The sequence below is a fragment of the Pleurodeles waltl genome, chromosome 6, assembly GCF_031143425.1.
Source record: "Pleurodeles waltl isolate 20211129_DDA chromosome 6, aPleWal1.hap1.20221129, whole genome shotgun sequence".
In the NCBI taxonomy this organism is placed as follows: domain Eukaryota; kingdom Metazoa; phylum Chordata; class Amphibia; order Caudata; family Salamandridae; genus Pleurodeles; species Pleurodeles waltl.
This window is the reverse complement of record NC_090445.1, coordinates 1,175,442,747-1,175,470,370: the sequence shown is the minus strand read 5'-3', so window position 1 is coordinate 1,175,470,370 and position 27,624 is coordinate 1,175,442,747. Positions and strand designations below refer to the sequence as shown.

Sequence of the window (27,624 nt, the reverse complement as noted above, 5' to 3'; positions counted from 1 at the left end):
TGTGAACACCAGCTCTAGTGACGTTCCCATACAATGGCCTACAGTTGCCATGAAATAAAACTGGAGAAGCAGCCATTTCAAATTTTAAATACAATGTAATGTTCAAGACAGTGGAACTGTGTATTGTTTTATTTGTTTTAGAGCAGTAAATCCATCATCCGTGTTAACCGTAAAAGGTAACCAAAGACAGTTTTTCTTAATACTGGGATTGGTATCATCGTTAAGAGGTACCATTTTCTTTTTGAAGCTCTCGAGACCTGAAGCTACAAGAACCTAGCGAAGCTCTGATTCCAGGCTTGCAGTGAGCCTTTTGAGTTGTGTATCAACCTTCTCTCCAACTGGAGTATTTTAGACTTTAACCACTCCTTATCATTCCCAACAGTTCAGTTTTTTATCACCTAGAAAAAGCTGCTCTTTTATAACATTGCCTTATCAAATATGACCCCCCCCCATCTGAATTGTCTATTTGTACCTCTAACAAATAAATAAGCCATTGACCGCTCCTAAATGTGCTTGCCATACCATGTGTTGACTTCTTTGTACTGTACCTTCCCAATTTTTTAAAATATATTTTTCCAGAACACTTTTGGTACCTGCATGCGACTTTTAACTTTTGACACTTGGTTTCCATAAAATCCCTTACTCCTCTGTAAAGCACATCAGTACCATCTGTGCCTACACCTTTAAACCAAAGAAAAATAGTTAATGTAACTTTGTTGTATTCTTTCCTCTTTTACCTGCTTTATACCTTCAGTGGGCTATCCAGTGACTGGATTATACCTCCGAGCAGATACCTTATTAATTAGACGTTTACAGTTTAAATCTTGGCCATTTTGTCATGCTACTCGCACTCTTGGCCAACTTCTCACCTCTACCCCAGCCACCTCCAGTCAGCTCCTGCTAACTTACTCTCGTTGTGTTCGTTGGACAAGTTGGATCAAGTACAGTCCACTCTGCAAACCCTATTTTAGGAGAAGGTGCTTCTATTTAAGCTGTTTAGGTCCTTCAGAATTTTTAAGTTAGGAATTCCCTAAAGACTTCACTTCCTTTGGCTGAACAGAATGTGAAACCTTTTTAATTGATTTTTCTCTCTTTCTGTTGTGTCCGTAAAGTGAACTGGTCAACTTAACCTGCAAGGTCCCTTCTGGAGCCAGTCCAGTTTTATCGTTAAAGGGACAATCAAATTTGAAAAATGTTCAGGGCAAATCCAGATTTCTGTGCGCAGATGTTCTTGCGAACCAAATACACATCTGCCTAAAAATTAACAGTGTCTCTATATCCCAAGACCCTCAGTGCTGGATTCCTTCACAAGTAGGGCAGTTTCAGCAACAGCCTCAAAATACACTGGACCGTTCGTGATTTACTGTTAATCATGGAAAATGGATTGATACATCCCAATAGCTGGTCTGTTAGTGTAGACACAAGTACAGACTATTCCCAAGTTGAATTGGTAGGGCAGAAGTTCCTTCACAGCAGTTACTGTCTGAGGTAAGGGACTTGTTGTATGCCTTATGTACATGTAAAAATTCTGAACCCCCCCCCCCTCCCCTTCCCGAGCTACCTTAACGGGTTAAAGGAAGCCATATGTAATTCTGAGGGCCTGTTCCCCTCACAATAGATACAGGATTAAGGAATAATTGCATAAAAAGTTTTGAAAGCTGTCTGAAGTTAATTTATTTTGTGTCCGTGTTTTAACGAACCATGCAAAAGATACATTTTAGTCATGGCTCATTCATGATTACAAAGATATCTTTCTAATTATATTTTCATGTATTTTTTAATTCCAATTAATTTTTTTTATGAAAACGCAATCTTGGACCATTAAAATGAGCTAAAGATGGCAGACTGGCCTACCACCTTCCCTTACATCTTAGTCACTTAATGTTCTGTTATCGGACTTATTTTTCAGTCCGAAAGCTGTTTTATGTTGGCACCAGTTATCTGAAATCAGTTTGGTGGACATACCTTTGTCCCTTGTTTGTTAGTACTATTCATGAAAGAGTAATAGACTGGAGAGAAGGCAGTTATTTCTCTATGACGTTTAAAAGCAAACATTGGGCCCTGGCACATGATGTTTGCCCAAGCTGCACTGATCATAGGTGCTCGCAAATAAAACACAAGTGCCACTTAATGATAAGACTTGCAATATCCGTCTTGATGACCTCGGTCCTAAGATGACCTGTCTTTGTGCCCCTCTTTATCGCTAAAAAAGAGTTGTATTGTTAAAGGAACACTGGAGGAGATTTCATATGAAACTATAGGTAATGCAAATCTTTCTAAAGTGATTATTTTGGTCTTGAATTCAAATTTATTCTTTCAGACCCCCACACTAATTTCCTTTAGTCTCTTGACAAAGATTCTAGAGTTCTTGTACTGTAATGCTGGCAAGAAGAAAGCAGTTCAGAAGACAAATGACACTTGTGAAACTCGGTAGTAATAAATAGAAAACAGACAAAAAAGAGTTTTCGGAAGTGTTAATTTACACCCGTTAATCTTTCCAACCTTTAGAGAGGAAAAATAAATCTAATCCAGACCAATCAGAAACCATCCTGTCACTTTCAAATGGAAAAAGACACACCGAAAAAAACACCTGCTATTTTAAAAACCCACCCTTTTTTTTTTCTTTTTGTAGCTGAGACGGGCTACAGTGCATGACCCAGCAACGGGAAAGTTGACCACCGCACAGTACAGAGTCTCTAAAAGGTAAGGGTCACACTGTAAAGATTAGACGAAGTTGACATTCATACTAAAATTGGAAGGGTTTTATTTTTTTAATAGTATACATTTTTTACATCTATTATAAAATGCAGCTATTACGCTTCCACAGTAGATGAGAACAGGGGTAGCGCAATTTAGGGCATAATAAAATTTTCCTCAGACGGCAAGGTCTCACAGGTATATTTTACCTGACAAAAACGATACTAAAGTATGTTTTGCTATGAATTAACAACTGTCGACTTCTAGGCAATGTCATATAGTTTACAGGAATAAATGTAATTATTAGCTGTTTGATAGCTTTTGCATTTATGCTCTCCATTTGAATACATTTTAGTTTCAGTCTTTGTAGCACATCAGCTAGAAAGTTATCTATTTAAGAGTAGGATTTTTATGATGAATGGTTTTTCATTAGTTCAGCAATGGTAATTGTGAATACGCATATGCAACATATGTAAGAAGTGGAACAGTACAACACTACGTGTTCCATAAAGGCAGACCGGCACAATGTGAACTCTGTAGTTGGATCAATAAAATAAAAAAATCTTCATTCTCAACACCAAACTCTCGAAGCTTGAGAAACTATATAGCACAAGTAAAACATTTTTTTAAAAATCCGATAATGCATATCTTTTTCTACATAGTATTCTTTTCGTCGTTCTGCCTTCCATCCTTCAGCATATTTAGGATGTTCCACTGACCTGAGAGGAATTGAAATCTGCTGAAAGAGTTTTAATAATAGGGAATCACATGTTTTTATTTGTGGGTTGACTTGCCAAAGGCGATTGTTTCAACTCGCAGGCTTCCTCTGCTACCTGATTTTACCTGTACAGCATTAGTTACATTTCAGAGAATGTAGCTCAGACAGGATTTGGGTATTGGAATGTGATAAATAAGCTACATACGTTGTTTGGGGCTGTGTCCCGCTACCCTTTTATTTTGTTCCATCTCTGTTGAAAGAGTCTTGTGGGTGTGATTTGAGAATTGAGACATGTGAAAAAGAAACATGGGTAGAGTAATCATCTCTTTATGCAAACAGAGGTTCTTCAAGATATGTTCTTTTGGACATAGACCCACTGGACAGTGGAGGGAGGCGCTCTATAGATACTACGCCTGGAACCCCTCAACCTGGGACAACCCACAGTTGTCCAATGGGTTCAGTTCAGTGTTCTTCCTGCCTTAATGAAGGAGCTATTTAACTTTGTACTTGATTTCCATTTCCCCCCGAAAGTACTCGCAGCTGAAAACTACCGCCAGCCAAATTATGGTATTTTCTCCCCCTTTTATGACTGTTCTAGTTCCCTCATCCCTACCAGCTGCAAAATATTCATTTCAGAGTTGATGGATTCGCCGTTCGTCTGACTTTCTTGATGGGCAACAAGATTGACTGTGTTTGCCCCTTTCTTTACTCTTCTGGACCATGTTCTGTGTCCTTTACATCTAATTTTACCATAATCACAGTGTCTGCCCCCATAACACTTGACTTAGCTTTGTACACCCATTAAAATTACTGGTTCCTCTGCATGGTGTTTCATGCTTGCTTAGAATCACTTAACGGAACCTGACCTAGAATCCCTTAATGGAACCTGACCTAGAATCACTTAATGCAACCTGACCTGTCTATGAATTATGGTCCTTTTGCGGTTTTTCCACAGGCAAAACGCTATCTTGTATTCTAATTTTGCTTCATCAAGACAACCTTTCATTCTCCCTCTACCCCTCCTCTTTGGATAATTGACAAATCCGTCCTCCTGAACAGCGCTGTTCTAAGGACCTAGAAGTGTCTTTAACTTGTGCTAGGATGTTTTACTTGAAGATGAGCAAATCAATGGTCCGTTATCTCAAGAAATCTGATATTAAAATGTTCTAACTTAAGGAATCTCCTTAAACTGAAGGCTATACTATTTGTGCCAAAGGCAAAAAAGGATCCAATTTTTTTACACAGAAAGTATTCTATGGAAACAAGCAGGAAGGGATATTTTGGACAGGTTGCTTATGGTTTCATTATTTGCCCTTACAAATATCCTTTTCCAGGACTTGCTTGCAGTAATTCACAACATTGAAGTGGGTAGGCTGAGGGAACTCGAATCCCATTCCCTTACGAGCAGTTCCACCATGGGGATGTGACAGAAACCCTTGGCTGGGGCTTGCCATTTAAAGACATATTAAAATCTGAGGGATATAGAACTGCATTAGGATATGGGTGATACATGGGAGCAAATATTTTCTCTTAAATTAGACAAATGTTTATCCAGACTTTTCGTCTGTTTTGCTTGCAAAAAAATCCCATGTGTGGCCAAGCAGGTTTTAGTTTCCATATCTTTTCAAGCTGTTACTTGAAGGTTTCCTCTGTAGCTGTGTCTGCCCTCTATTAGTGTCTGCTTGGTTCTGATGTCATGCCATACGTCAGTTTGCCCATCTGTCATTCAGGTAGCAATATAAATGAGAGGGGCTGTGCAATAGCAAACGTTTGCTATTTTATCTCTGTATATGACTGTTCCAGTGTTATCTCCTGTATTTTGATGTTCTTTTAATGTCACGTTCCGTGAGACGACTTCAAAAGTCTACAAAGATCTGTTTTACTGACAGAGACGTTATCACAATGTTATCTCCCAGGGGACCCATCCAGGTTTGAACTTAAATGGTTTACCTGTTTTGAATCACATGTCATTTGTATTCTTGGCCTCTGTTTACTTTCACCTTGTGATTTGAATTACATTTAATCTGCACTGTGTAAAGGTGACTACTGTATACCACCTCCAGTGGCTGGAGAGTCAAGTTACTTTGTTGATTACGAATGTCCTAAAACTCCAATACAATTAAGTTATCAAGACAAAAAATCCCTTAAATAAGAGGGGTCATCCCACAGTCTCACCTTATTGAGTTATATCCAGGTTTATCTTGACAGTCACAAAAGTCACAGTGCAAATCATCATGCTGTGTTCTCTGTGCACAGAACTATGGACAAAGCTTACTTAGATTGTTTCATATCTGTTAGAAGCTTGTCAGTAACCACACATGAAGCTCTTTGCTTTTTTGATCAACTTTATTTCAATTTATTTTCAAGGTAGTATTTGGTGCACACAGTAGTATTAAATATTCTTTCTGACTTTCAAGAACTGTTTACTTCATATATGTAAACATAAGTGCCTTTTGGGCCTAAACAGCCCTTCTGTGAAATTAGGGAAGTAAAAGCATACTTTGATGATTAAATGGATGTTGACAAATAGGTCTACACCAGAAAGTTGCATATAGGCTAAGCGTTCTGTGTATTGCTTTGGTCTGGTTTGGAGTCCGTTAAGATTTGGTTGCAAACACTTGGCGAGAATATAGAAAGGACAATTTTGCAGCAGAGTTAAATTATCTTACTGAATCAAGTCAATTGCTGGGAAAAAAATAAAGTTAATGAAAATTAACTGGTGTAATAAATAATTATTCACTTAATTAGAAATTGAAAAAGTGGATGTACTGGAAATGGCCCTTTCTGCATTAATACCCTCAAACTTTTTCCATATTTCCCTCTACATTTGACTGAATCTTTTTGTTGGCCTTAGGACTCTGAGCCCTTTACCACTGCTAACCAGTACAAAAGTGCATGTGCTTCTGCCCTAAACATGGTAGCATTAGTTTACACCTGTTTTGCATATTTAATCTACTTGTATGTGCATTGTGAAATTGTATACCATATACCCAGGGCCTGTAAATTAAATGCTACTAGTGAACCTGCAGCACTGATTGTACAACCCACAGAAGTAGCCTTTCAAACCTGTCTGTGCAGGTTACTGCTACTCCGACTTGGCACTTAAAACTACTTGCCAAGCCTCAACCCCCCCCTTTTATTACACATAGGATAACCCCAAGGTAGGCCTTAAGTAGCCCTATGGGCAGGGTGCTGTGTAAGTAAAAGGTAGGACATGTAGTTTTAAGTATTGCATGTCCTGGTAGTGACAAAAAGCCTATTTAGTTTTTTAATACTGTGAGGCCTGCCCCTCCCATACGTTAGCATTGGTGGGTTCCCTTATACACTTGTGGTAATTCTGATCAGAAAGGAGTAGCTGAATCATGTTTACTATGATTGGAATAGTAATGGTAGCTCCTCTTTACTGGTAAGGTCAAATTTATTACTACTATTTTAGAAATGAAATGCCACTTTTAGACAGTGGGCATTTCTCTGCTCTCACTGATGTGTGCCTGATAGCCTGTCTCCAATACAAGTCTGGTCTGGGTGGGAGACAGCTACGTTTGTGCATTCCCACCAGACACCCACAGCACAGACACCCAACTGCATCTGTATGCTGATGGGCCTTCCTGGGCAGGGAGGATGGGAAGTGCTCACACTTACACTTCGAAGTGTAATGGCCTCAGCCCCACACAAAGGGCTGAGTACCCCCAACTGATAGTCTGGAGTCAGGGATGTGAGTCAGCTTGCTGGCTGACCCCTGTTCTTCTGCAGTCTCGGGGACATCGAAGACCGCTTGCAACTCTCCTGGTGCATCTATACTCTGCCATTTGTGTCCTATCCTTGGCTGAATTGCCCCTCTTTAGTTCTGAGCCCCAGAAGCGAATCCTGCAGCTGATTCTTGCACAAACAGATTTTTATAAACTAGTGATGGGGTCCTTTTGTGTTGTCTTCATTGAGTTACTGTATTTTACGTGTGTTGCTCAAGTACTTTTCACATTGCCTCTTAAGTTAAGCCTGACAGCTCTCTGCCAAGCTACCAGAGGGCGAACACAGGTTAATTAAGGGAGTGTGATTTACCCTGACCAGGATTGTGGTCCCTAATTGGGCCTCTGCCAACTTGAGACCCAAGTTTTAACCAGGACTCTTTGTGGAGTCTTTATACTTCAAAATTCCTGAAGGCCCCAAGTTTCGGTTTGAAGATTTAAACCAAACAACCCCAGTTCATTCTTTTATTCATTCCATCTGATTCTTAGGTCTGCAGATTATTTAACCCAGAGTTCATTTTGAGTTAAATCATTTTTATCATTGATAAAATGTCCAGGTAATGTTTCAGAGATTTGGAATCTCAGTTGTGCCTTACACCAGGTCTAGGTATCCCCTATTAGTGTAGTGTATGCAGTGTCTAGAAGCCAGGCTCTCTAGAGGTAGCTGTGTTTTATTTTTCAGCCAAGGCTTATCTTGGAGACATGCAAAGCTCACCCAGTACCACTGTAGTCACACAGGACTTACACACATGAAAGAAAACACCCAGTGTTTCAAAAATAAAGGTACTTTATTTTAGTGACACAATTACCAAAAAGTACTAGAGAGGCAACCCTCGAATGGTGAGGTAAGTAACACTCTAGATATGTAGGCTAGTAATCAGTAATAGGCATAGAAAGTGATAGAAAACAGTGCGAAGGCAAATAGAAAGTAGTGACCCTAGGGGGAGCCCAAATCATATACAAAAAAAATGGAATACAAATGTAGGACCACCACCTGGGTAAGTGGAATGTGTATAGGGGAGCTGGAGTACCTACAAAACCCCAAAGCTAAGTACCACAGTGCCCCCAGCAACCAGGAAGAAAGGAGTAAGTTACTAGATTTTCCCCAAACCACCCAAATGGAAGGAATAGAAGAAAATGCAACACCCAGACAAGACTGCAAAAAATCAACCGTGGATTCCTGAAAAGGAAGACCTGTGGAAGAAGTGGACCAAGTCCAAAAGTCACAGAAGAGTCCGGGGGAGCAGGATCTACTACCCACCCAGCTGTGTTTGTAGGAGTTGGTCGACGGTAGGACGAAGACGGTCAGGAATGCGGCCCTGGAGCAGGTGAAGAGTTCCTGAAGGATGCAGTTGATGTCCCACGCTGGATAGATGATTGCAGTTGGTCAGTGGCGAGGAAAAGCCAACAACAAGCCTTGGCATAAGCAGAAGTCACGGTGAAGCACAAAGTGGAGCTGCCGAGGACCAGGAAGGCCCAGCAGGACTCAACCCATGTGTGGGGGGGATGGGGAGAGAGGGAGTCATAGGGGAACCCTCAGCAAGGCTGAGAGTCCATAATGAAAGGCAGCCCCCACAGGTGACACTCTGGACGAGGAACCAAGAGTCCCAGAGGAGCCCACGCAGCACAACTGGAGAAGGGTCCCATGCTGCAGGAGAAGCACACAGAGGGCTTTGCGTCGCAGGAAGGAGTGCTGAGGGCTGGGGCTACACAGAGCCTGAACATCCCTTGGAGGAGATGCAAACAAGCCTAGGTAGCTGCAAGAGACTCTGTGCACGGAGGTACTGTCCTACATGGTAAGACAAGGGCTTACCTCCACCAAAGTTGGACAGCTGGCAGAGAGGACCAAGAGGACTACTCCTGATCACCACCTGTGATGCAGGATCCACGTAGCTCAGGATGAGAGGAGATCCACGCAGCCAGTCGTTGCAGTTGGTGCCTGCAGATGCAGGGGAGGGACTCCTTCACTCCAAGGGAGATTACTTCTTCCTTCTCATGCAGACTGAAGACTTGCCACGCTCAGAGGATGCAGAGCTGGGGAAATGTTGCAGAAGCTGGATGACTCGTGGAAACAACATTGCAAGAAGGGTCTTCGTCGTGGATGTAGATTGTCGGTTCCTGGAGGGTCTAGTTGCGGTTCCAGTGGCTGGAAGTCGAAGTAGAGGTTGTGAGAAGTTCTGCTGGAATTGTGCAAGCTGAATCTGGGGACCCACCCAAGAGACAGACCCTCAATAGCCTTGAAAGGGGAATTGGTCACCTGCCCAGGTGAACACCTATCAGGAAGGGGATCCAAAGTCACCTGCATGACCTGGTCACTCAAATGCTCCCAGAGGTCCCTGCCAACCTTGGATTCAGACTGGCTGAACCCAGGGACCCTCTGGAGGAGCTATGAGCACCACACCTGGGCTGGTGATGGACATTGGAGTTGTCATGCCCCTTTCCATTGTCCATTGTCTCACCAGAGCAGGGACTGGAGGTCGCTGAACCGGTGTAGACTGGTTTATGCATGGAGGGCACCAAATGTGCCCTTCAAAGCATACCAGTGGCTTGGGAAGGCTACCCGTCCCAAGCAATGTAATACCCATTTCCAAAGGGAGAAGGTGTTACCCCCCTCTCCTAAAGGAAATCCTTTGTTCTGCATTACTGGTCTTGAGCTGCTCAAGCAGCAGGAGGGCAGAAACCTCTCTGAGGGGTGGCAGGAGCTTGGGCTGCCTTGAAAACCGCAAAAGGCTGGTAGGATCAATGCTGGGGGTCCTCTAAGGAGCCCCCAGAGTGCATGGAATCATACTTCCAATACTGGCAACAGTATTGGGGTATGATTCCGACATGTTTGATACCAAACATGCCTAGGTTCGGAGTTACCATTATGTAGATGGACATGAGTAGTGACCTATGTCCAGTACACGCATAAAATGGCATCTCCGCACTCACAAAGTCCAGGAAAATGGAATTGGAGTTTGTGGGGGCTCCTCTGCTAGTGCAGGGGTGCCCTCACACACAGGTACTTGCACCCTGTCCTCTGGGCTGGGGGGGGCTGCCATAGGAATGACTTGCAGTGACCTGTAGTGAAAAGGGTGCATGCACCCTTTCAGGCAGACTGCAATGCAAGACCTGCAGATACTTTGCATGGGCTCCCTATGGGTGCCATAATACTTGCTGCAGCCCATGGGCATACCATGGTACCCCAATGCCCTGGATGACATATACTAGGGGCTTACATGGGGTCACCAGTATGGCAAATGTGGGGTGTAAGTACCCAAGTTACCAAGTTAGAAGGGAAAGAGCATATTTACCTCGGTCCTGGTTAGCAGGATCCCAGTTAACACAGTCAAACACACTGACAACAGGCAGAAAATGGGGTAACCATGCCAAGAAAGAGGGTACTTTCCTACACTTAAAGATAGATTCCTAATATTTAATTAATGTTTATTCAGTGTTAGTTTGAGTTTATGTTCTATTTCTGTGTACAATGCTGCAACAGTGTTATTTAAGGACACACAGTATAGCATACAGCTAGTGGAAGGAAATCTAAATTAATGCTACCATGTGCATCACATATATCTGCATTAAAAATAAATATTCAGATAGGCTTGATCAAGACATGAAACAATGTGCGCTTAGCGTATATTGCTGCCCACATCAATATGCAGAGCAACTTTGTAGGGAACCTTGAGTTGCTGAGTTTGCGTCTGTGGGATGCACAACCTTTGTTTGGAAAATAATTGCATCAAGCCAACTGCAATTAACAGGAATATAATTTTCAATACTAAAGAAGGACTTGCAGCCTAAGAACCCACGTGTAGCAGTAGTTTTAGTTTTACTTTGAGTCTGCTTAGTCTGTGCAATCTTAAAATAGATGCTTATCTATAATGGACGCGCTTTTAGGACAGGTGCTTTAATAGCCTTTTGCACGCAGGGCAGTATTCCTCCCTTTGCTGGGATCGATGTCCATACTTTTGTGGCAAAGACAAAAATGAACTATGCAGCACTGCATCCTTTTTTAAGTGATCTGCAAGACTACTTCAAGACAGTGCCATGTTCTCCTGTAAGCATAATGCAGTTCAGAGTTGACTCTCAAATCGCACTGGGCATTTGTCAGAAAAAAAACTTTACTTCAATCCTTGCTTGTATAGCTCTGCCATCCTATCTTTGTGTGCTTGATGAATCTGATCACACACTCAGTAGGCAGCAACAAGTACTTGTACTTCAACACCATGATTGCTTTCCCAACAGAGAAATGGGTACGGAGTAAGTGGAAGCCTGGTTTGGCACTAAGCTTGTGATATGGTTATTAGCCGCATTGTTTTTTCTGTTTGACCCAAAAATCATAAATATTGTGTGTAGAAAATCTCCCATGATTGCTACGGTAGCGGTCTCACTCTCCTGATGGGCCCCTATAGTCCTATGTGTCTCTAATTTGTGAGTAGTTTTACCATAAATTTGGACAATAGAAGTGCCAGGAATAAAATGTCTTATTAATTCTTGCACTGCATTAGGACTAACATAAATAACTGACTCTCCCACTTATCAGACATGTCATTGTGTTAGCATAAATGCATTTGTAACATTTCTTAACTCTTAAACTTGTGGATATTTTGCCTGTCAGTTGGTTGGATCATTAACTCTAATCTTTAATTAGACAGCTTGGTCCTATACTAAGAGGTATGCTGCATATTTAAAAATTGTGGTTTTCAAAGCAGGAAGTGTAAAAGAAAATCCAGATTGTGTTAAAGACACTGCGATAAGGTAGAATTTGTTTGTTTAGATTTTATTCTTGATAGAATACTGTGCTGCCATAGAAATGGCATTATTCAGAGGCTACGGTCCCAACACAAAATCTTGTCTGCACATTTGCATGTTGGAGCGTTAAAGGCCTTTCTTGGTCTTGGAGGCTCGATCTGCCTAGAGTGGGACTCTAGACACCTGTAGCCTTTTCCGCTGATTACTCTTGATACCCTGAGTTCTGAGGAGGACGAGCAACGACCATGCCCAAGTCATCCTGGTGACACTGGATTGAGGACAGAGTTTGGTGTACTGAACTTCTGGGCATGAGCATCTATCCTCCGATCAGGGTGCTGCCTTGGGAGGATCTTCCATTGCAGCAGCAGAGAAGGGGCCTTCTACTAGGAGGGTGCAGTTTCCCCCCGTGCTTGGGAGATTAAGTGGCGGCAACTGACTGCCTTCGATCTCCCACCTGAGGTGGTAGATGTCATCTTGGCAGCCAGGCGTCCCTCAACAAAATCAGTATACACCTGCCATTACGACAGTGTTGGTGCAGTGCTCACCAGATTAACCCACTTAAAACCAGATTATTCAGAGTTCTGTTTTTTTGTGTTGTATCTATCCCAGCAAGGACTTAATTTAGGTACAACTAAAGGGTATTTGTCGGCTCTTGAGGCCTTTTTATGGTTGTCGGGTCAGCTGCCTTTGTTTAAATTACCCTTTTTGTTTAATTTTTTGAAGGGTTTGCAAAATTTGTTTCCATCCGCTCCCTTTATTGTGCCTCAGGGGGACCTTAACTTGGTCCTCAACTTCCTAATGTGTATGCCTTTTGAATTGCTGCACAGGTAGCTACGATGCCTTCTCCATCCTCAAGACAATGTTTCTCGTCACCATAACATCGGTGCAATGGGTGAGTCTGCTGCAAGCCCTCCATCAAAATAGCATACTCTACTTTCTTCTCTCGAAAATCTGCTTCTGAGAACCCAAGCTTCCTTCCTTGTGAAAATGGTCACTTCTTTTCACTTTGGGAAAAACATCACCCTACAGGCGTTCTCTGCTCCAGCTCGCCTCTTTGTGGAGGAGAGACTCCATTAGCTGGATCCAAAAAGAGCACTTCGTTTTTACATCGATTGTACCAGGGAAAACCATGTGGGTGATCAGATCTTTGTGGAATCCACCACCTGGAAAGTACTGCTTTGATAGCAAATCAAATTATGATCAATCTGTAATTAGAAGTATCTATCAGAAGAGCACGTTGCTTACCTTGTAGTTTGACACCCTGAAAGAAGCAGTGTGCTCAGCACCAGTTCTTAAAGCTCCAGATTATTCTAGGCAGTTCATTGTGCAGACAGATGCCTATGAACATGGGATAGGAGCAGTCCTGTCCCAAACCAGTGATGATGGCCTTGACCAGCCTTTTGCTTTCATTAGCAGGAGGTTACTCCCCAGGGAGCAGCATTGGTGTGCCATTGAGAGGGACGCCTTTGCTGTGGTTAAGTCCTTGAAAAAACTGAGACCATACTTGTTTGGTACTCACTTTATTGTTCAAACTGACCACAGACCTCCCAGATCGCTAATGCAAATGAAAGGTGAGAACCCTAAAACTTATAAGGTGGTCCATTTCCCTACAGGGAATGGACTTCTTAATGGAACACAAACCTGGGACTGCCCATGCCAATGAAGATGGCCTTTCCAGGTTCTTGCACTTGAACAATGAAGACTCTCTTGGGACAGGTTAGTCTCATCCTCTTTCATTTGGGGGGTGGGGTGAACAATGAAGACTCTCTTGGGACAGGTTAGTCTCATCCTCTTTCATTTGGGGGGGGCTTGTGTAGGAAAGTTAAGCTGTTGGCATGGTTACCCCCCACACACACACAAACGTTTTGCCTATTGTTGATGCCCACTTTGAAAGTGTGCTAACCAGGCTCCAGCACCAGTGTACTTTCCCAAAATCTGTACCTTTGTTTCCACAATTGGCACACAGATAAGTCCCTTGTAAAAGGTACCCATGGTACCAAGGGCCCTGTGGCTAAGGAAGGTCCCCAAGGGCTGCAGCATGTAGTATGCCACCCTAGGGGACCCTGTGCCAAGCACATGTACACTTCCCTTGCAGCTTGTGTGCGCTGGTGGGGAGAAAAAGGCAATGTCGACATGGCACCCCTCTCAGGGTGCCATGCTCTCAAACCACTGCCTGTGGCATAGGTAAGTCACCCCTCTAGCTGGACTTACAGCCCTTAGGCAGGGTTCACTATACCACAGGTGAAGGCATAGCTGCATGAGCAATATGCCCCTACTGTGTCTAAGTCCATTCTCAGACATTGTAAGTGCAGTGTAGCCATATTGAGGATGTGGTCTGGGAGTTTGTAATTACAAACTCCGCAGGTCCATAATGGCTTCACTGAATACTGGGACGTTGGATATCAAACTTCTCAGCACAATAAACCCACACTGATGCTAGTGTGGGATTTATTGAAAAATGTACACAGAGGGCATCTTAGAGCTGTCCCCTGTATGTTGGCCAAACTGCTAGTGCAGGACTCACCATTCTGTGCAAGCCTGCCACTTTCAGACAAGTTTCTGACCACATGGAGTGAGAGCCTTTGTGCTCTCGGTGATCAGAAACAAAGCCTGTGCTGGGTGGAGGTGCTTCACACTGCAGGAACTGTAACACCTGGTGGTGAGCCTCAAAGGCTCAAGCCTCGTGTTACAGTGCCTAAGGCACCCCAGCTAGTAGAGTTGCCCACCCCAGGATAAAGCCTCACTTGTGGTGACAAGTTTGGTGGAAAAATTAGGGAAAACAGGGATGAGTGACCACACCAGCTAGGACCACTCCTAAGGTGTCCATAGCTGAGGTGACCCCCTCCCTACAGAATCCTCCATCTTGAGTTGGAGAGCAGGGATCAATAGGGTTAGGATTGTGCCCCCCTCCCCAAAGGGAGTGGACACAAGAAGGGTGCCATTGGCTACTGCCCTCTGACCCCTGTAACGCCCCTAAATCAAGGATGTAAGGGCTCCCTCCCCAAAATCTAGTCATCAAATTCCTGGTGACCTGACCAGAAAGGACTGCTAAGCTGAAACCCCAGCAGAGAAGGAAGACAACAACTGCCTTCTCCCCCAGCCCTGCCGGCCTGTCTCCTGCTTCAAAGAACCTGCAAACAAACAGTGGGACCAGCGACCTCTGCCAAGCTCCAGAGGACTGCCCTGCACCCAAAAGGACTAAGAACTCCAATGGACAGCTGCTCTGTGCAAGAAGAAACAACGACTAAGGACTCTATCACCACTCCGAATGCATGAGCCCTGACCACTCTGCACCCAATGCCTGCAGCCCGTGTCCAGGTGGTCCATCCGACTAGAGAGGGTCCCCAGGAGATTGTGAGCAAGTGCCCTGCCTGGGTTGACCTCTCCACCCCTCCACGTCCACGCCTGCAGAGGGAATCCTGAGGACCTTTCTGACCGCGAAAGCTGCGGATGAAGATACCCGATGCCTAAAGACCCACTGCATGCATAGCCCCCAGGCCTTAGAGAAACCAACCCCCGGTGTAGCACCGGTCAGTAGGCGGCCCTCCTCCCTGTCCAGCTTGTGATTTGCCTGAGACGACCCCCTGGACCTTGCCTGCAGCATCTGAGTGACCCCCGGGGTCCCCTCATAGAGAACGATTGGAAACCAGATGCCTTGTTTACACCCTGCACCTGTCTGCCCCAGTGCCACTGAGGGTGCGTAAGGAAATGCCTCCTTGGCATGGTTACCCCCTGACTTTTTGCCTTTGCTGATGCTATGTTTTGATTTGAAAGTGTGCTGAGGCCTGCTAACCAGGCCCCAGCACCAGTGTTCTTTCCCTAACCTGTACTTTTGTTTACACAATTGGCACACCCTGGCACCCAGGTAAGTCCCTTGTAACTGGTACCCCTGGTACCAAGGGTCCTGATGCCAGGGAAGGTCTCTAAGGGCTGCAGCATGTCTTATGCCACCCTGGGGACCCCTCACTCAGCACAGACACACGGCTTGCCAGCTTGTGTGTGCTGGTGAGGACAAAACGAGTAAGTCGACATGGCGCTCCCCTCAGGGTGCCATGCCAACCTCACACTGCCTATACAGTATAGATAAGTCACCCCTCTAGCAGGCCTTACAGCCCTAAGGCAGGGTGCACTATGCCATAGGTGAGGGCACCAGTGCATGAGCACTATGCCCCTACAGTGTCTAAGCAAAACCTTAGACATTGTAAGTGCAGGGTAGCCATAAGAGTATATGGTCTGGGAGTCTGTCAAACACAAACTCCACAGCACCATAATGGCTACACTGAAAACTGGGAAGTTTGGTATCAAACTTCTCAGCACAATAAATGCACACTGATGCCAGTGTACATTTTATTGTAACATACACCCCAGAGGGCACCTTAGAGGTGCCCCCTGAAACCTTAACCAACTACCCGTGTAGGCTGACTGGTTTTAGCAGCCTGCCACACTCAAGACATGTTGCTGGCCACATGGGGAGAGTGCCTTTGTCACTCTGTGGCTAGTAACAAAGCCTGCACTGGGTGGAGATGCTTATCACCTCCCCCTTGCAGGAGCTGTAACACCTGGCGGTGAGCCTCAAAGGCTCACCCCCTTTGTTACAGCACCACAGGGCATTCCAGCTAGTGGAGTTGCCTGCCCCCTCCGGCCATGGCCCCACTTTTGGTGGCAAGGCCGGAGGAGATAATGAGAAAAACAAGGAGTCGTCACTGGCCAGTCAGGACAGCCCCTAAGGCAACCTGAGCTGAAGTGACTCTGACTTTTAGGAATCCTCCATCTTGCAGATGGAGGTTCCCCCCAATAGGGATAGGAATGTGACCCCCTCCCCTTGGGAGGAGGCAAAAAGAGGGTGTAGCCACCCTCAGGGCTAGTAGCCATTGGCTACTGGCCTCCCTGACCTAAACACACCCCTAAATTCTGTATTTAGGGGCTCCCTTGAACCTAGGAACTCAGATTCCTGCAACCTAAGAAGAGGACTGCTGAGCTGAAAAACCCCTGCAGAGAAGACGGAGACACCAACTGCTTTGGCCCCAGCTCTACCGGCCTGTCTCCCCACTTCTAAAGACACTGCTCCAGCGACGCTTTCCCCAGGACCAGCGACCTCTGAATCCTCAGAGGACTGCCCTGCTCTAGAAGGACCAAGAAACTCCCGAGCACAGCGGCTCTGTTCATCCAAGACTGCAACTTTGTTTCAAAGGATCAACTTTAAAACAACTGCGTTTCCCGCCGGAAGCGTGAGACTTGCTACTCTGCACCCGACGCCCCCGGCTCGACTTGTGGAGAAACAACACTTCAGGGAGGACTCCCCGGCGACTACTAGACCGTGAGTAGCCAGAGTTGCCCCCCCCTGAGCCCCCACAGCGACGCCTGCAGAGGGTATCCCGAGACTACCCCTGACCGCGACTGCCTGACTCCCAGATCCCGACGCCTGAAAAAGACTCTGCACTCGCAGCCCCCAGGACCTGAAAGATCGGAACTCCAGTGCAGGAGTGACCCCCAGGAGGCCCTCTCCCTTGCCCAGGTGGTGGCTACCCCGAGGATCCCCCCCCCTTGCCTGCCTGAATCGCTGAAGAGACCCCTTGGTCTCCCATTGGAAACCCGACGTGCGTTTGCACACTGCACCCGGCCGCCCCCGTGCTGCTGAGGGTGTACTTTCTGTGCTAACTTTTGTGCCCCCCCCCCCCCCTCCTCCGTCCTCCCCCCCGGTGCCCTACAAAACCCCCCTGGTCTGCCCTCCGAAGACGCGGGTACTTACCTGCTGGCAGACTGGAACCGGGGCACCCCCTTCTCCATTGAAGCCTATGCGTTTTGGGCACCACTTTGACCTCTGCACCTGACCGTCCCTGAGCTGCTGGTGTGGTAACTTTGGGGTTGCTCTGAACCCCCAACGGTGGCCTACCTTGAACCCAAACTTGAACCCCGTAGGTGGTTTACTTACCTACAAAAACTAACAAATACTTACCTCCCCCAGGAACTGTTGAAAATTGCACTGTCTAGTTTTAAAATAGCTATATGTGATTTATTTGTAAAGTATATATGCTATTGTGATTATTCAAAGTTCCTAAAGTACTTACCTGCAATACCTTTCATTTGAAGTATTACATGTAAAATGTGAACCTGTGGTTCTTAAAATAAACTAAGAAAAGATATTTTTCTATACAAAAACCTATTGGCCTGGAATTGTCTGAGTGTGTATTCCTCATTTATTGCTTGTGTGGGTACAACAAATGCTTAACACTACTCCTTTGATAAGCCTACTGCTCGACCACACTACCACAAAATAGAGCATTAGTATTATCTCTTTTTGCCACTATCTTACCTCTAAGGGGAGCCCTTGGACCCTGTGCATACTATTCCTTACTTTGAAATAGTGCATACAGAGCCAACTTCCTACAGGGTGCATGTTTGGTGCCTAATTCTGACCTACTCCCCCCCTCCCCAAGTGCTCCTCTAAACCCCTAGGTCTACCCTCGGAAGACACGGGTACTTACCTGCCTGCAGATCTGATTCCAAGTGCCCCAATCTCCATAGGAGCATATGTTAATTTTACCTACACTTTGACCTCTGCACCCGTGTTGCTGGTGGTGGGTGTTTGGGATTAACTTGAACCCCAACCTGTGGGCTTCCTAAACCCCGGAGGCTGGAACTGTAAGTGCTGTACTTACCTGTAAAACAATTTAACTTTTCTTCCCCTAGGAACTGTGAAAATTGCACTGTCAAGTTTTAAAACGGATTATTGCAATATTTCAAAAACTGTATAACTTATCGATTTCAAACAAAGTACTGTTGATACATGTGTGAAATACCAATCTAATGAAGTACTTACCTGCAACTTTATCTTGTGGTTCTAAAAAATAAATTAAGAAAATATATTTTTGCTATATAAAAACCATTGGTCTGTAGTTAAGTCATTGTGTGTGTGTGTGTGTGTGTGTGTGTGTGTGTACAACCATATGCTTTGCACTACCTTTTGATAAGCCTAACTGCTCGACCACACTACCACAAAAGAGCGCCTTAGTATTATCTACTTTTAGCCTCTGTTACGCCTCTGGGGAACCCCTGGACTTTGTGCATACTATATCTCATTTTGACATAGTATATTCAGAGCCAGCTTCCTACACTCCTCCTCCAGACAAAGAGAGTAAGAAATTAGACGTTTAGGACAAGAGAGTGGCTGCTCAGGCTGCTAATCACTGGAGGATTGCAAATTCTCAGGCACTCATGGTGAGGTACGATAGAGCCCACTGGGATGAAATGGAGGAGATATTGCTATATCTTCCACTGGAACATCAAAAGAGAGGGCAGAACATAATAGCAGAGGGACAGGCTATTTCAAACAATGCAATCAGATGTGCTACTGATGCAGCTGATACAGCAGCAAGGGGGTGGGGGGGGGGTCAACACTAGCTTAGTAATAAGGAGACATGCATGGTTGAGGTGTTCAGGTTTACAACTTGAAATACCTCAAGCTGTAATAAACATGCCTTTTGATAAAGAGCATTTATTTGCGCCAGATGTGGATACCACCATAGAAAAACTAAAAAAAGACTTTGAAACAGCCTAAGGCTATGGGCGCACTATATATCACAACCACTAGAGGGACTTTTCGTAAGCCACAATTTAGAGGTGGTTTCAAACCATCAACCACAGAACCATCCACCTCGCAACAAAAACCGGGATCACAGTTCTGCAATAGAGGTTCATACAGAGGCTCAAACAATAGGGGAAGAGGTAAACATCTGCCTCTAGAGGTTCGTCCACCTCAACCAAGCACTGATGTTTTACAAATCCCTACAGCACATACTTCTCCTGTGGGAGGAAGACTGGTAAATTGTTATCCACAATTGTACAACATCACCACAGATTTGGGTTCTATCAATTAACCAACATGGCTATTGTCTAGAACTCTTTTCCATGCCACCAAACATTCCTCCTAGTTTCCACAAACTCTCACAACCGTCTTACTCTGTTAAAAGAGGAGGTGCAGTCCCTTCTTCTCAAAGGGGCTATAGAACTAGTACCTACATCCCAACAAGGGTTATGAGTATATTCACTTTACTTCCTCATTTCCAAAAAGGATGGTTCATTAGGACCAATTTTAGATCTCAGGCCTCTTAATCCATATGTGCTTTCAGAGCAATTCCATATGGTTACTCTGAAAGATGTTATTCCTCTATTACAGCAAGGGGATTACATGACAGCATTGGATCACAAAGATGCTTATTTCCATATTCCCATACATCCAGCACACCACAAATGTCTAAGATTTGTCATTGCAGGAAAGCATTACCCATTCAAGGTACTACCATTCGTGGTATCAGCCCAGCAAGTACTCACAAAATTCTTGGCAGTAGTAGCAACATCCTCAGAAGACAACACACACTTGTTTTCATAAAAGCCAATACCATTCAACATGCCAGCAACACCCTCTGTACACAGTAAATCTCCACAATTTAGGGTTCACAATAAATTACCTCAAATTGCATCTTCAACATACACAAATACAGCCTTATCTGGGAGCAATTCTGAACACTCAGTCAGCATTCGCATATCCAAATCTGTTAAGGATTCAAGCTTTTCAAAATCTTTTCTCTCAATTACAGGAGAATCATACTTACACAGTGAAGCTAGTGATGTAACTGTTGGGAATAATGGCTTCCCGCATAGCCATAGTTCCCCATGCAAGCCTACACGAGTATACTGCAACAGTGCCTTTCTCAACAGTGGTCTCAGTCACAGGGTCACCGCTCTCTACAATGGTGGAATCCCACCAACCTTTCAAAAAGGCGGCCCTTTTAGGAACCTGTGCCTCAGATCACTCTCACAGCAGATGCATCACAGACAGGTTGGGGTACTCACCTCAACAACCTCATCATACAGGGAAAATGGGATCCCATTAAACTCAAAATGCCAAAGCTTTGCGTCCAGATACCCACACCCTCAGTCCAAGGGCAATGCTCTATGGATGAATTGACCAGGGATATTTGTTTACGCTTTTCCTCCTCTCCCACTCATACCATTTCTAATACGCAAATTGAAACAAACATCACTTACCATGATTCTTGTAGCCCCCACATGGGCACGTCAGGCTTGGTATAGAACACTGTTGGATCTGTCTGTGGTTCCACATCACAAACCTCCAAATATACCAGATATTTTGACTCAAAAGAGAAATCAAATCAGACATCCAAACCCCAAAGCACTCAATCTTGTGATATGGCTCCTGAAGTCATAGAGGTTGGCTACTTACAACTTCCTTCTGAATGTATGGACATTCTTAAAGAAGCACGCAGACCTACAACTAGACAGTGTTATGCTGCTAAATGAAAATGTTTTGTATATTATTGAAAATATTGATCCACTTAAACCCTCAGTACAAGACATTGTCTGTTATTTGCTACTTTTACAAAAGGCAAATCTAGCATACTCTTCTTTTAGACTTCATTTAGCAGCCATAGGTGCTTACCTTCAAAGCAGACAACATTTTTCTTTATTTCAAATTCCTGCTATAAAGGCATTTATGGAAGGCCTTAAGAGTTATTCCGCACAGAGTTCCTCCAGCTCCTGTATGGAACCTTAATGTTGTACTTACCAGACTAATGGGTCTACCATTTGAACCCATGCACTCCTGTGGTTTACAGTTCCTTTGATGGAAGGTTTTATTTTAGTAGCTACTAAGAAGAGTTAGTGAAATGCAAGCGTTCATTTTAGAGGAACCCTTCTTCCAAATACATAAAGACCAAATAGTACTTAGAACAAATCTAAAATTCCTACCTAAGGTATCTTCACCATTTCATATTAATCAATCAGTAGAGTTCCCAGTCTTCTTCCCACAGTTAGACTCAGTCGCTGAAAGAGCTCTCCATATGCTGGATGTTAAAAGAGCTCTCATGTATGACATTGACAGGACAAAAAGTTTTAGGAAATCAAAACGGCTATTCATAGCTTTTTCAATATTTCACAAGGGTAATCCAATTTCAAAGAGTAGATTAGCTAGATGGATAGTCAAGTGTATCCAAACTTGCTATCTTAAAGCTAAAAGACAACTACCAGTAGCTCTTAGAGCACACTCTACCAGGAAAAAGGCGCCTCTGTGGCCTTTTTAGGAAACGGATATTTGTAAAGCTGCTTACTTTGTCTACACCGCACACATTTACTAAACACTACTGTGTAGATGTTCTAGCTCGTCAACAAGCAAATGTTGACCAAGGAGTCCTTAGGACATTATTTCCAGCTACTCCCAACACCTACAGGCTAGCCACCACTTACTTGGGTGGGGACTGCTTTACAGTCTATGCAAAGCATGTGTATCTGCAGATGCCATTAAACGGAAAATGTTACTTACTCAGTATACATCTGTTCATGGCATGTAGTGCTGAGGATTCACATGTGCCCTCCTTGGAAGCCTGTGGTAGTTGTAGTACAACATATTGTAAATATGTACATACATTGCATGGACACCTTTTATTTACTATCTATTTATACATATATACACTCTTCACCCGCTTGCGGGAAAACAATCCAACAAAGGACTCGATGTCCAGAATCACCGAGCGGCAGAGTCACTCGATCTTGTGACTCGATAATATTCTTTGAAGAAAAACAACTTTTAACACTCCGAGCCCAGCACTAAATGGCAGACTTATGCAAAGCATGTGAATCTACAGCACTACATGCCACAAACAGATGTCTAATGGGTAAGTAACATTTTCCTTCTCAAACTTCTGGGGACCCACCTCCTCCAGACAAGGAGTCAAAGGTCATTGACACCTCAGACAAGAGGGTGGGAGTTCAAGCAGCTAACCACTGGAGGATTGCCAACACACAAGCCCCATTGGCAAGATATGACGTAACACACTGTGATGAAATGGAAGATCCTATTCAACATCTCCTAGAAGAATTTAAAAAGGGACAACAACTTGTACAGGTGGACACGTTGATTTCCAACAATTGTATTAAATCTGCTCTTGATGCAGCAGATACGGCTGCCAGGGGAATAAACTCAAGGGTATTCTTATGCTGTCACGCATGGCTTTGTATATCTGGTTTTAAACCTGAAGTCCAACAAACGCTATTAAATTCCCCCTTTGATCAAGCTCTAGAAAAACAATGAAAAAAAGATGCTGATGTTGCAAAGTCTATGGGAGCCCTACATACTCCTGAAAGCCGAGACTCCTGTCGTAAAACAACTTTCAAACAAAGTAATAGACAAGCAGCATCAGAATCCTCTACCTCTTTCAGACAGCAACATTCACCATCCCCTCTACGAGGTTTTTATAGAGGATCAAAGGTAGGGAAAGAGGTGCCGCCACCTGGACCACTCCTTCCAGCTCAAAACAGTGACACTCTCCTCAATCCCCTGGAGCTCATAACCCCACCACCAAAAATATATAAAAAATATATATATATATATATATATATATATATATATATATATATATATATATATATATATATATATATAATCTCTCTCTCTCTCTCTCTCTCTCCTCCTCCTCCTACCCCCCCCCACCCCCCCATTCCCCCACATTTGTTAAATCAAAAGGTGCAGGCTCGCCTTCACAATAGAGTTGGTTCCCAATCATCAAAGGGGAAAATGAGTTTATTCTCTGTATTTTCTCATTCCCAAAATAGATGGGTCCCTTCGTCCAGTTCTAGATTTCAGACCACTGAATCAATACATCCTGTCAGCATTTTCATATGGTTACTCTACAAGATGTAATACCACTGTAACAACAAGATGACTTCATGTCTACCCTAGATCTAAAGGATGCATATTTCCACATCCCAATTCATCCAGCACACAGAAAATATCTGTTTTGTCATACAAGGCAGACATTACCAGTTCAAAGTCCTCCAATTCGGAGTCACAACTACAACTTGTGTATTCATAAAATGCCTCAGAGTAGTCGCGGCGCATCTACGCAAAGCATTCATGTCTTCCCAAATCTGACTTGTCAAATCCAGTTCCCTTCAGCGATATCTGCAGCACATACAGGCAACCATTCATCTTCTACACCAGTTAGTGTTTACCATCATCATACAAAAACAGCCCTGTCTAGGAGCTGTTCTAAACACTCACTGAGGGTTAGCCTACCCCAATACAATCAGGGTCGAGAATATAACAATTCTGTTGAGTCAAGTACTCCCCAATTAACGTATTCCAGTATGAACAGTGCATAGAATTCTAGGGATGATGCCATATGCACTACTACACATGCGTCCGCTGCAGGAGGGTCTGGCGAGTCAATGGTCTCCAGCACAGATTCAGTTACACGGTCTAGTGTTGGTAGACAGCCGCACCCACTCTTCTCAGAAATTGTGGAACACACAAAATCTAACAAAAGGGTGACCGTTTCTAGGCCCTGTTCCACAGCTCCCACACACAGCAGATGCCTCCCGTACATGTTGGGGTGCTCATATCCTCAGTTTCTCCATACAGGGGATGGGGGAAACTAAACATCAAGCTCTACACATAAATTACTTGGAGCTTCAGGCAATTCACCTAGCACTCAAAGCTTTTCTAGTGCACCTCCAAGGCAAGACTGCTCTAGTCTGGACAGACGATACAGTAGCCATGTTTTATTTACAAAAACGGGGGGGAGCACACTTTCTACGGTTGTCTTGATTAGCTCAGACAATTTGGCATTGGGCCGCATTCACCTGTTAGTAGTACACTACCCAGGGACGGGCAACGATCTTGCCGACCTATTCAGCAGGACGCGGCAATAAGCCCATGAGTGGGTTCTCCACCCTCAAGTTCTGAAAAAATACTTTCATCAGTGGGGATTTCCACACATAGCTCTGTTCACAACAGTAAGCAACTCAAAATGTCCAGACTTCACCTCTAGGGTCCCACACCCCCTTTCCAAGGGCAGTGCTTTATGAAATAAATTGGTCAGGGATATTTGCTTACGATTTTCCACCTCTCCCTCTCCTTCCCTTTGTGATGAGGAAGCTCAGACAATCCTCTCTCACCCTCACTCTGGTGGCTCACACTTGGACACGCCAACCATGTTTCACAACACTACTCAAACTTTCAGTAGTTCCACACAAGAAGCTTCTCCTATGCCCACACATCCTCACTCTGAACCTTGGAGAAATCGTACACCCAAATTCCAAAGAACTCTCTTTGCAATTTGGCTCCTGAGATCATAGAGTTTTGATATTTGTTTACCTCCTGAATGTATGACCATTCTTAAGGAAGCACGCAAACCCACAATCAGAGCATGCTACACCGCTAAATGGATAAGGTTTCTTATTTAAGGTCAAAACAAACAAATTAAAGAGATCAATGTAACTATTCAGGACATTGTTTGCTATTTGCTCAACTGGCAAACTTGTGGCCTAGCATATACCTCTAAACGGTTGCATTTGGCAACAATATCAGCCTGTCTACAAAACAGGCAACATTTAACATTATTCAAAATCCCAATTATTAAAGCATTTATGGAAGGTCTTAATAGAGTGATTCCACCCACGCTACCTCCAGCACCAACATGGAATCTTAATATTGTGCTTACCAGACCTATGGGGCCTCATTTGACCTTTACATAAATGTTTAATCCAGTTTCTTTCCTGGAAAGTAGCTTTTTTTTGGTGGCAATCACTTCACTACAACGTGTGCGTGGACTTCAGGCATTAACCTTAGAAGAAGCTTTTTTTCAGCTACATAAGGATAGGGTACTACTTTGTATCAACCCAAAGTGTCTTCCAAAAGTGGTTTCCGCTTTTCACGTGAACCAACGGTTGAGCAACCAGTCTTCTTTCCTCAACCTGGTTCAGTTTCTGAAAGAGCTCTACACACCTTAAATGTTAAAAGAGCATTAATATACTACATTGATAGAACTAAAGACTTTATAACACTAAACAACTTTTTGTGGCTTTTTCACCTTCACATACAGGGAACACTATGTCTAAAGCGGGTATATAAAGATGGATAATCAAATGTATCCAAACATATTATAGTAAAGCTAAAATATTTCTACCCACACCTTCTAGACCACACTAAATTCGGAAAATAGGTGCATCTATGGAAACATACAAATCATTGACATCTACAAAGTAGCCACATGGTCATATCCACACACGTTTACCAAAAATGACTCTGTGGATGCCTTCGCACGGCAACAGGCAAATGTTAGACAAGCTGTGCTTCATACTCTTTTTTTTTTTCAGACAACTGCAACACCCATGGGTTAGCCACTGCTTTTGGGACGGCACTGCTTTACAGTCTATGCAGAGCATGTGTATCTACATGCCATCAAACAGATTATTTTACTTACCCTGTAAGCATTTGTTCATGGCATGTCGTGCTGTAGATTCACATGCGCCTACCCACCTCCCTGGACACCTGTGGCTATTGCAGCATTTTTATTACACTTCACATGCATGGGCATCCTTTACTAACACTATGTTCACACTCGATTCTCAAATGACTGGGGGAAAACAATCTATCGCCGAAAGGAGGGGTCGTTTTACCTTGTGACTCCGATAACGTGAAGAAAAACAACTTGCACACATTTGGACACAACACTAGGTGGCAGAAGTATGCAGAGCATGTGAATCTACAGCGCTACATGCCACGTACAGATGCCTACAGGGTAAGTAACATAATCCTTTCTAGAAGTGGCATTTCTAGGCTATTATTGACAAAACCACCTTTACCACAGAAAGGGGTTTGTTGTGATGAATCCAATGATAGTAAACATTGAGGCTGGTCCGCTGCAACCCACTATTGCAGCTCGGGGGTAATTCTAAACTTTCCCCATGTTAACCTATTGGCAGAGCAGCTCTCATAGGTAGTGAAAACACAGATGAAGATTCTTCACTCCCTGGGCATGTGTGCCCTTGCAGACACAAATGCCTGCATTGACAGGCTGGACACCTATTTAAGGACACCATAGGTGCAAGTGCACATACACAGGCCTGCTATGACAGGCTTAGCACATACTTGACCCACCAGCGGGCACACACACGGGCCAGTGCCACTTCCTAACGTAGGTAGGAAAGGCGTACACACCTTCCCACTACATTTAAGTGTCCGGGGCCCAACACCCATTGGATAGAGAATCTGCAAAATCTGTAGGATGAGCAGATCATAGGTAAGGAAAATCCATATAAGGATTCTTCACCAGCTAGGCATGGGACACCCATGTGTATCTGCCCAGCCTTTTGTCTACCACCTGCTCCGCCCTTTCAGGGGCTGCTGCAGAGATATCTAATGACACACTCAGACTTGACTACATAGTTATAAGTGATAACCTGAGCACAAGCACAACTGCGCCTCCAAAGGTCAGCATTGCTTGACAGGCTACTCTGATAGGAGGCAGACTCGGTGCAGGAAAAAGCTAAATCTTTCAGGCAAATTCCCTAAAATGGGCCATGCCTAATAACACCTTAATGTAATACTGCCCAGGGGAACACAGGGTTCCCCCCTCATCACAGGACAGTCCTACAATTTGTATCAAACCTGCTAGAAGTACTAGAAGACCAGGACAGTGGAAGCTCTTTAGATAAGATAGCCATGTTGCTTGTATTAATTTATCCCAATATGTTCATATGTAATCCATGCACATAGCACAATCTGTCTTATGTCTGTATATCTTAATCATTAGGTTGGGAGGGTATACTGTCTGAATTGAATACTGAATCTAGTAAAGCTTCAGTCTTAAGTAATATACCCTGGCTTTTCTTTCTCAGCTGCTGGATGAACGTTGCAACATGAGG

At 44.0% G+C, this 27,624-nt stretch overlaps 1 protein-coding gene across 4 annotated transcripts in view; it reads left to right on the top strand.

Annotated features, from left to right (window-relative positions):
• P4HA1 (prolyl 4-hydroxylase subunit alpha 1) overlaps positions 1-27,624 on the top strand; it is a 299,327-nt gene that overhangs the window by 199,150 nt on the left and 72,553 nt on the right. For 2 of the 4 annotated variants that reach the window (XM_069240399.1, XM_069240398.1), the window contains exon 9: positions 2,633-2,703. The exons of the other annotated variants lie outside the window; for them this stretch is intronic. In XM_069240399.1, the coding sequence (XP_069096500.1) occupies positions 2,633-2,703 (71 nt within the window). The remainder of the gene's footprint in view (positions 1-2,632; positions 2,704-27,624) is intronic. 4 annotated transcript variants of the gene reach the window in all.